The sequence below is a fragment of the Lactuca sativa genome, chromosome 7 (genome assembly GCF_002870075.4).
Source record: "Lactuca sativa cultivar Salinas chromosome 7, Lsat_Salinas_v11, whole genome shotgun sequence".
Lineage (NCBI taxonomy): Eukaryota > Viridiplantae > Streptophyta > Magnoliopsida > Asterales > Asteraceae > Lactuca > Lactuca sativa.
In genome coordinates, this window is record NC_056629.2 from 49,969,785 (window position 1) to 49,980,958 (window position 11,174).

At 32.3% G+C, this 11,174-nt stretch overlaps 1 protein-coding gene across 1 annotated transcript; it reads right to left on the reverse strand.

The window, feature by feature from the left end:
- Positions 1 to 3,923: 3,923 nt before the first annotated feature.
- Positions 3,924 to 7,563, reverse strand: LOC111905832 (ADP-ribosylation factor GTPase-activating protein AGD12-like). The gene is made up of 8 exons (XM_023901555.3): positions 7,554 to 7,563; positions 7,185 to 7,266; positions 6,379 to 6,454; positions 5,608 to 5,771; positions 5,309 to 5,438; positions 5,054 to 5,170; positions 4,512 to 4,607; positions 3,924 to 4,376 (listed from the first exon to the last, which is right to left on the reverse strand). The coding sequence occupies exons 1-8, from the start codon at positions 7,561 to 7,563 to the stop codon at positions 4,098 to 4,100; spliced, it is 954 nt and encodes a 317-aa protein (XP_023757323.1). The 3' UTR covers positions 3,924 to 4,097.
- Positions 7,564 to 11,174: the final 3,611 nt, after the last annotated feature.

The window sequence follows — 11,174 nt, forward strand, 5'->3', positions numbered from 1 at the left end:
CCGGTGTTGAACAAATTTCCTTGCACCCCTGGAACAAACCCACATGTCATCTCAGAAATCCCATTTTCTTTAACACGAGCACGATTTGGGGGCCCCTGCCTCGGATCCTAAGCTCTCAGAAGCTGGCGTTGTCCCTCAAACTTCTAGAGCCCCAACTAGTATGATACCTAGTTCAAGTAAAGGACGACTAGGTTCTACTGATGAAGATTGGATTGATTTTGTTAATAGGGATCACAATAGACATCCTGAGCTGACTCGTTCTCAAGTTGAATTTACTCTCATTTCCATGAGAAAATATGCAATTCATAGCAACCTTCCACTCGTTGCTCCCACAGACAAAGTAATAAAATCAAGAATTTGCAACATGAGAAGCTCATAAAACCACAATCATCTCGGATACACCTATCCTATCCTTTAACTTTATTTGATGTTTAAAAAAAATAGTGTGATACACCTATCCTAGCCTTTACCTGTTGTCCTTTTAAAACAAAAAAAATACAAAAATCAAAAAGAAGACAGTGATTATTGATGATGTTAAAAGGGGGGGGGGGGGTCAAGTTCTGCTACATTGTTGCTTGATCATTCTTTGAATAGCAGACATTCTTGAAAGAAAAAGGCTATAAATCTAAGGGGGAGAAAAACTCAATGTTGTTTATCTGAGAGGGAGCTAAATATAAAGGGGGGGGGGGGGGGGGGGGGGGGGCAGATATCAACATTTTGCTTTAGATGTAGTTAGTTTATTTATTCTTTCATTCTTTATTAGTTTGGTTTTGACATCATCAAATAGGGGGGGATTGTCAGGTCACTTGGTTGTATAGATTTGATGACGCAAAATATATACATTATAGTTATAATTTATCTAATCATTGTAGACAGACAATCTTATCTAAGTAAGTGTAAATATTACAACATAGACAAGTTGATTTGTCATAGTTTGTTTAGTTAGATAATCTAAATATATGTTGATGGAATTTCATATGTCGAAGACTAAAGATCATCCCCTGGTGAGAAAAAGACCCTGAAGACTCTATCAGCACCAAAGACACAAAGACACCAGTTACTAAAGACTAATCAGTGTGTCTAAATGTTGATGGTTATACACTGATGACACATTGATAAAGTAATACACTAATGACACACACTAATGTTTATACATAGTTGAAGCTGAAGCTAACGATGATGTTGATGCTCTTATCAGCATCTGATGTGTTGGTGTTGATGTTTGAATCTAGATCTGATCAGATTTAATTGGTGAAGAAGTATTCTGAAGATCTGATCAGATCCATTCCTTATATACCATATTAGTTTATATATAGATTAGAATCAATCCCTAGACTGACAGGATTCTCTAGAATATTTTAGTACAGAGTCTAGTGTGTCTTTGTGACGGCTTTGTGCCAATTGCTTTATGCACCCGTTCTCTTTGTAATAACCTTTCTTAGTGAAACATATCTTTGTGATAATCGTTTGTTTTTCTATTGTTTTTTCTTGTTTGTATCCGATCAATGAATCTACAAAGGGTTTTGGACCAACAAGAACTTAAAGATTTAAATGTGTTTTTAATGAAAAAATATGAAAATATTATATTTATAATGAGTTAAGAATTGTGACATTGATTAACAAAAGATTTATAATATTTCAAAATGATGTTTCAAATGAGCAACGAGTAATGATTTCTCTTACAAAAAAAGTAAATGATTTCAAAGAGTTTTCAAAAGATTTCGGGGATACATCATATGTAAAGGAATGAGTGATTCCTTGACTACAAAGTGAAGAAATTTCAGTGTTACTCACTAGGCATTTCCAATGCCTAACCTACTATTTTTTACATGTATTTAGGTGCAAGTAGAGATTGAAGCTTAGAGGACTTTAGGATATTTTGAAGACCACTATTATGTAGTGGTAACTTATCTTAATGATATTTGAATTGATGACCCTCCTATAAAACAACTTTTTAACTAAAACTATTGTTTTTTTTTTTTTGAGAAATTTGAGATATTTGGACCAAATTTCCTCAAAAGATGTCTATTAATTATAACAAGTATTTTAAATGGTTTTAAAACATAAAATTAATATAGGGATGCCTTAATATATAAAGTAGAAAATCCCTAAACATAAATGGGAAAAAAAGGGAACATGGATTGATAGCTTAAATTATCTGACATAAATGATATGTGTCCCCAATTTGAATAAAGAAAATTTTACAAGATTAAAGAATAATAGATGTTCCAAGAGATTTGATCACATGAATCCTAGAAAATATATGAAAAGAAGTGGAAAATACTACTCTTAAGGTGTGGGTAAGGGTTGTGAATTATAGATAACGGATTGTAGTAAAGATTTTTTTTATGATTTACTACTAGAAGACATGGCTGGGTAGTATATGGAAGATGATGGTTGCGGTGAACTTGAGTTGAGCACGTCAGTTGATAACAACATGAGTATGAAGACACTTTTTACCTCTAAGAGGATGACTCCCCATAAATAAACATGATTCTATGAGTTGTTCAATGGGAAAATATATCATATCTATTATATTGAAGATGTGTAGGTTTGGTGGTTGTTAATGATGAAAGATAAGTTGTATTACCTTATAATACTAGTGATGAGGTATGTGATTTTCCTATTCATGTTGGTTGAAAGATGTCGAATAGTGAGTTGAGATAATGTTTGTATGTGAATCTTATCCCACTATGAAGAAGTTAACCAGCCCTAGATATGTAATAGTAAATGTGATAAGATGTCAAAACCTAAGGATTGACTTGAAGGAAAAACACTTAGAATTTTCGATATTAGGATTTTAAATCCGAATTTTATATTAATGGTGATCTATTAGTGTTCAATGAGGATAATCATTATAATGTTTAGCTATTGAAATCTAAATTATGATTAGATTGGTTTGTCTTTGAAGAATCCTAAATCACCATTATGGGATTTTATTGGTGACAAATTGGGTAAACAAGTTATAAGATCAAAGCGCTTAAATTACTCAATACCAATATAGACAAGGCACTTCAAAATTTTACAATAATAGTAACATACTTGTATTTTTTTTAACCCATAATAGCAACTTGCTTACATTTTTGTCGATAATAGCAAAGTACTTTATTTTTTACATGTACTAGTAATGTTCTTATTTTTTACCCATAATAACAACATGCATACAACTTTCTACAAATAATAGCAATGTACCTTATATATATATATATATATATATATATATATATATATATATATATATATATATATATATATATTTATATATTTTGCTCGTGGAAGCAACGTACTAAAATTCCACGAGCCGTATGAGCAATGTACTTTATATGTTACATATTTGTTTGTTCTTTATATAAGATATAAGTGAGTTGGTATTATGGATAAAGAAATATATGTGTGTTATCATCTGCAAGTGAAATGTTAATACCTATTAGTACAGGTTGCATATAGCTATTACCAAAAGAAAATATATAAATACATTTATTAGTTTTGAAGGAAATTCCTATTCTGGTAGAAATAAAATACTTTCCCTATATTGGTGAAACAAGTATAATCCATTGCTAGTCGACAATTTGTCTTAGTTATTTATTTTATTTTATTTTTAGAAAAAGTGAAAAACAAAATATAAGATAAATTCGGACTTAACAGCTTAGAATGGTTGAAACCTTTTTAAAAGAGGTGATAAATGAATTATATAACTATGACTTAGCAAGCAATCCCTATATTAATCAAGGCTTTCGCATAATTTTCTTGGAAAAAAATATTTTTTTCAGCAACCTCGTGGTTTCCCTGACCACACCACACCACCTCACAGTAAAGCATAGCATAATGTGAAATGTAAATTAGTCGGTACCCACACAGAGTCCAATCTATATTGAGATTAAAATGCCCATATTGCAGCTACCGAGACTCGAACTCTTAAGTGTATGTCCTACATAAGGAGTTATTTGTAATATACATACTTGAATAAAAGAGAAATGCCAAAATAGTGCACCATGTCATTCTTTTTGGGTACTCATACAACCAAAACATTTATTAAAAATATAGATATGAATGAAATAACAAAAGAACAACTATACACTCACACAAAAAGGCACCTATTATGAAGGTGACATCCACTCAATCTCAAGATATATTATCCCAGACTCTACATTCTGTAGCTGAAGTGATACCTCTTGTTTTATTTTTCCATCAACTATATTTACAATGCTATCTTCCAATAGTGCATTGTCATGTGATTTCAACCATTTCCCAATTTGCATGTCCCCAAACTGTGACGCATCTCCATATGCCTGGGCAGATGTTAGCATTGGCATAATGTCGATTTCTGCTTCCCCCATTATGTCATCAGCAGAGAATGTGTCGTAGTCGAAAACTTGCTTCACTCAAAAACAAATCCCCATTAAAATAAAATAAAAAAAAAAAAGTAGAACACAGTCATCATGTGGGACCACTATATTGGATTCTTAAAAAAATAGAATGAAATATAGAAAATCATAAGAGCGTTTCGTTACCAATTTAATGGGCCCATAATCTGGAGGGATGGAAATCATTAGCTCCTCATTCCAAATTGGATTCAAGTTGCTTTTTTGTATAGTTGTTTGGACCCTCTAATAACATGAACACCCAATTCCAGCCCAAAAAGTAAGATACCATGAACAAAACAACATCACAATTAAATTTAGAACCAGATTTTGGTTTAATACAACAATAGTTAACCATTTACAAACTGTATTATCAAGAAAATGCAACAATCACATATGATATACCTACATATTTGTGTATATACATTTTACAAATGACTTAGTGTTACTGTTTTTTGTCGAGTTTTACCAATATAATATGTAAATGATTTAGTATTGTCCGAATACGTTTAGTACTTTTACCAATATACTTACTTAAGATAAATCAAAAAGTACATTTCTATATGAAAAAATTAATTGTTATGGTAATACATACCATGGATGGAAATCCTGGATCCGACATGGTTAGTTGAAGCTATTTATATATAAAAAATAAAAAATAAAATAAAATAAGTAGAAACAAAGAGACTGACCTGTTCTCCTAGTGAAAGGACAACATAAGGATCACTTGATAGCATATCACGAATTGCAAGATTCGCACCTTGAAGAATTGTGAACTTCAAGAGTCCGATAGCTCCTTCCATGCATTCCTATGATCATTTTTGGAATTAGATAAACAAAAAATGATCATTGTTTATGTAAAAGGTTATTCATCCAACAACCATGATGTAAATTAGGTACACTGTGACCCACTAGTTAAAAAGATGAAGGGAGTGTTGTGCACTTACAGGTTTTGGTATTGAAGTTGGAGCCGAACTTGTAGCTTGAGCAGCCGTATTTTCGGGCAGACTTCTAGGAGCACTATTTGATGAGATCTTCAAACCCGGTTTCAAGAAGTCTTGAAGCTCATATTTGGACCTAAGAGGTAAATGGAAACCACAAAAACCTTAAGGCTGTTTGGTTCATATATTGATTTCTTCTTTTTGTAAACAATTGAGTAATATGTTATCGGATGATTTTTCACATGTTTCCGTTTTGATTAAATTTCGAAATATTATCTATTTGACTTTTTGTTTATGAAATATACCTGATAAACTTTGTACGTTGCTCATGACTAGCATCTGGGCCAGGTTTAGAAACTCCTTCAGGAATATGAGCCTCATAGATTGAATTTACAGCACTATTTCCTCCAACTTCAACCATAGCCTCAACTTCTTCATCAGTCCATTCATCTAATGTCACCGATAAGACCTAAACAATAACAATAACAGTAGTAGAATTATATGATCAAGAAACCCCCCCCCCCCCCTCTGGATTTCAAGTAATATCAAACTAGTCCTTCAACTATAAGTTGATAATTATAAGCCCCTTTGAGTTTCAACATTAGTTGAATTACAGAATGAAGTACCAGAAAACCACTGAATTTAAGAAAACAGCCAAATCGAACCCGAAACACTACCAAAATAGCAAATGTGCCTAATAAAATTCAGACAATGAGAATGAAATGCTCGAATATGAGAAGCATCAAACTTTTGGGGGAATAGGGTTTGCTTATTAAAACTTATGGCTTTTACATTTATATAGGAAAATGTGATATATATATATATATATATATATATATATATATATATATATATATATATATATATATATATATATAATAACACAATAGTTGAGCCCATTGGCGGAAGTTAGTTGAATAATTAAAACCTTAAGGCTACATTTGTTACACGGGACACTCTAGGGCTAGTTTTGATGATGAGGATGAAAAGGGCATATATGTCTTTTGCATAGACAAGAGAAAGCATCAAAAAGTATTATTGAGAAGTAATGAGAAAGAGCATCACAAAGCACCTACATTTGAAACACCTGCACTTAGAGTTCTGTGACAACCACAGCATTTCAAGCATATAAACACTCCAATGGTGGGTGACCTGAGATTCAAAATCAAAACATTTTAAATTCCGTGGTAAAGGAATACGTACATAAATGGAAAATTATTTACCTATAAGAAAAAAGAATTACACCAAACACTAAATACAAAACAATAAAGTTCAGGAGAATCCTTGCCTTGAATATTCATTCTCATCTCATTTTCTTTTACATTTTTACATGTGCTTTTTAGGTGTTAATGTGAATCCAACTTGTTTTGTGGAATATATATATTATGTAATAAGCATTTAATTATAGAATCAGCATTTATTTAGAAATGACAGGATCATCATAAATCAGTAATCAGGTAGATGTTTCCTTTTGTAGAATAATCCACAAGATGATTATTTCCTATAGGATGGTCTATGGCATTGCATTATATATAGTTGCTCGATCAGTAAGTAAGACAATATTTCATGTTAGCATTCATCAAAAAAAATTATTTAGAATGTGGTTAAAGATGCTATTAGAAATTGTAAACATCAGAACCTATAAACATAAGTTATAAAGGTACATGCTTTATGTGTTTTTCTTTGATTTTATGCGTTCTTTGCATGGAATATGGATTTTGATCATTTTCTTATTCTACTATGTTGCATATAAAATCGTATTATATGGAATCTCTCCACTAAGAACCCTTTTCAAACACTTTGTCTTCAGCTTTCAAATCACCTAGTTTATCCATGAAGCTATAAAAAATATTAAAAGGATAAATGATTGGTAGAAACTTACGCCCATTTAGGGTCGGGCGCACCACAATCAGCACAAGTACGATTATCACTTTGCTGTAGTAGTTCTTTTAATTTTTTCTTACCTGCAAAATCAAGATGTGTTCCTCAATCTATCATGCCAAAAAAATTGGGTTCTAAAGCACTAGCCTTTTAACAACTTTTTCAGTATATATGTTACACCCTACAAGAGACTTTTCCAGTCATTCGTCACCAAGGAACCAGTAAAAAAACCTCCAAAAGGGAATTAAGAATCAAGCAAATGGTCCCATTGGTGATCTTTTCAATTTGTAGATATGATATATATGGTATATGGAATACATACATATAAATATATAAGGTGATGAAAGTTGAAAAGAGTGTATGATCATACCAGAACTCATTGGTCTTCTTGCTAGCCACAATCATTAACCACAACTTTCACTTCTCAAAACAGACGGCCCTTCGCTAAATGAAAATTTCAAAAAGAAGAACATACAACGAAATTAAACAAGTTTCAGAGTTCATTAAATCAGAAAACAAATTCATCATTTCATTTTTAGAATATAGGGATTACACGATTGAAATACAACCTTTTCTTCTTCAGGTCAATATCAAAATACAACTCGATCAATACAAACTTATACGACGAACAACATAAAAACATAATTCTAATTATGACTCCCAGGATCAATCGGGATACACATTAAAACATAAAGAGAGAACGGTTTACGATAGATAATAGGGAATGATATCAAGAAGATTAAAGAAATGTAAACGGACGGAATTGTGATGAACATGCATCTAATTGTATGTAAATGATTGATGGATCCGATGATCATGGTTGAAATTTTACCTGTTTAATGTGAGCGTTCCATGAGAGAGGGAGATGGTGCAGGAAGAAAGCAAGCTCGTGAACGAACGAGGAGAAGGTGGGTGTTTGTGAAACGATTGTTTGGTTTCGAAGGAATATGGTACATAACGACGTTGTTTCTATTTTGTTTGGTTTCGAAGGTTTTTGCCATTCCGTGAAAGCAAAATGTGGGTTCGTATATTTTTATCCACACCCCCTTAATTTACTTTCTGTATTTTAGAGATCAAATAATATAATGGAAAATTAACTACTATAAATGTTTTTGTAAATGTTTTATTCGACAAAAAATAACCATTTTTTTTCGATTTTGTAAAATGATCACAATGTCAGGAACAATGTATTTGGTTAAGTCTGAAATTCCAATTCCGGAATAGTTTTTTTTTAAATGTAAATTAATGATTGGTCATTTGTAGTGTATTTATTTTTGTGTTTAACTATGGTTATTAGTCGTTAAAATTTATATGGCTTTAAAAAACTATAATTCAAAAACATATAAAATGAAATTATATGAAAACCTTTAAATAGATTGCAAAAAAGTAGTAATTACATAAACTTAAATATGTGTAAATAATAATATAACATTCAAATGAATCCCTATTTTTTCTTTGTACCCCATATGATTTCCGCAAATCGCATTCGATATGACTTGGCCCAAGTTGGAACCTTCTATCCTCACAGATTGGTAAGCGATCGACCTCTTTAAGAACAAACATAAGAACACACTACAATCCATTTTATCACTAGATTGTTGTTGTACATCTTTGTCCTTCAAAATGATATGTATGAAACTCTCGAGATTACATCAGTGGGTCTCGTACCCCCAATAATTGGTACTCACTATGAGTTTGTGGATACGGGATCGAATAGCTGTGGCATCCCCATTTTCACGGCCAGAAAATACCAATTTGTTTATGCTTTATTTTAAAATCAGAGTAACATTTTAAATAAAAGTGTTGCGGAATTTGTTCCTAGAAAAACATGATAAGTATGTTATCAAAGCATTTCCTAAGAAATGTATTTTATTCATTTTAAAATTTTGGGATGTCATCATCAATACAGAAACATAAGCATAAACAGACCTTACATTCATTTACACTAGTGACTACATCTCCTTAATCTCTCGGTGTAATGTAGCTTCATATCGACACATGTGATACAAATAAACTGAGTGGTCAGGTTAGGAAAACCTGGTGAGTACATAGAGTTTTCAATCCACGATAATATAATTATTATGTTTAAACATCAAATAATCAACCCAATTACCCATCCCCATTATCTTCTTTACTCTTAAGGGTCTACCCTAAGAATCATCTATCCTGCATTCGTTCATTCCGAAGTCCATTACTTCCAGGGTTTTTATGACAGGCACTAAGTCCATAGCTATCAATGCTCGTTCGTAAAGCACTAATTCCATAGCTACTAAAGTTCATTCATCGGGTACTAAATTCATAGCTACTAGTGTTTATCTAATAGGTATTAAGTCCATAGCTACCAACGTCTATCTGACAGATACTAAGTCCATAGCTACTAGCGTTTATCCAATAGGCACTAAGTCCATAGTTTCGATGTTATTTATTAGGCACTAAGTTTATAGCGAGACCGTACTCTACAACCTTCATTTAGACTTTGTCTGCTAATTTTAAATTTATTTTTAATGTTATATTTCTAACAGGTCGAGACAGGAAAAATCCGTTAAAAATTTTTAACTTCTTCATCCGACGTCCTTTTTCGTGTGTCTTTTTACCGTTGCACTACTATTAACGAGATCTTCGATTCTTGTTTAGGTTGTGTTTGCCAAAAATGAGTCCATCTAACATTCGAACTCCGGGTTGTGTACTGCTAAGCTGAAACTTAGAAAAATCATAACTTCTTTATACAAAGTCAGATTTGGGCGTTCTTTTTATGCATGCTCTAAGTTTAACGAAAACGATGACTTTCATTTAGATTTCTAAGGCTAAAAGTCACTCTATCATAAATTCACTATTTATGTCACGCAGTGTCGTGCCAATTTTGTCGCGAAACTTCGACGGACCATAACTTCTTCGTTATAACTCGGATTTTGGCGTTCTTTATATATATGAAACCCTTGTGACATATTCTACAACTTAGCTAAGATTATTTATTCTAAATAATCTTCTATCAAAAATTCTTTTTCGACACTTATTGTCTCTAAATCGACTAGCCTAGATCTACGGACGTTACAATTATCTCCCCCTTAGGATGATTACGTCCCGAAATCATCAACGAAACAGGGCTTGTATAATGACTCCATACATTATCTTTTCATCCTAGGTAATAATCATAACTCTATGTTTCTTGGAATGAGTATCTAACTTTTGGATTTCTTATTACATATGGTGCTCGGTCTTGCACCCGTTCTCTATCTCATTTTGGACTTTCAATCGTGACCTTTAAGTCACAATCTCATTCCTTATTTGAGACTCCTTATTCTTCTTAACAAAATTAAGATAATTTCTTTCCTTCGATTACCATAATAGACTTATGGGTCATGTTCTAAGGGCCTCTCATCGTATGATGCAACGCTTAGACTTTCTGTCTTTTAGAGTCAAATTCTAGACTTGAATACAACTTCCTTCATGCTCTAATGTGATATAATCATATTCTAACATGTATCACTTCTAGCTACAAGCTCTTACAACGATCGTGATACTTCTATTGATCGTTTCGATTATCTTTCACTTCAACTGTCTGGCTTAAGTTAGGTGCTACATCAAACTTGGTTTTCTGAACCAGGTAACATACTTATCTTAGTCATACTCAATTTCACAAGACCACTAGGGTCAGAATAACAATCATCTTCTTAGTCATTACCGAAACAATGGTAACGACATACACGAACAAAACGGAATCAATTATTAGCTTATTGGTAACCTTGTGACTTTCTCTGATCCAAGTATGAGCCTTGTGATTCCGGTAGTATATGCATCTACTACCATTCACACCTACTCATACTCGTCCCAAGTATTGTATCGTAGTTCTCCAAGTCAATATCACAAAAACAATTTTAACACATACAAATGTGTCCAAATAATCATATAATTTTTTTCCTAGACTCTACTAGGACTTCTTCCATGCGTATCTTCAATCATCAATTCTGCTTCAACTCGGTTAGTGATGGAA

What these genes read in the sequence shown, in the direction of transcription:
- LOC111905832 (XM_023901555.3), bottom strand. An exon ending in CAACGTACAAAGTTTATCAG is followed by an intron (nt 5,439 to 5,607) that starts GTATATTTCATA and finishes TTTACCTCTTAG; the next exon opens with GTCCAAATATGAGCTTCAAG. An exon ending in CAACTTCAATACCAAAACCT is followed by an intron (nt 5,171 to 5,308) that starts GTAAGTGCACAA and finishes AAATGATCATAG; the next exon opens with GAATGCATGGAAGGAGCTAT.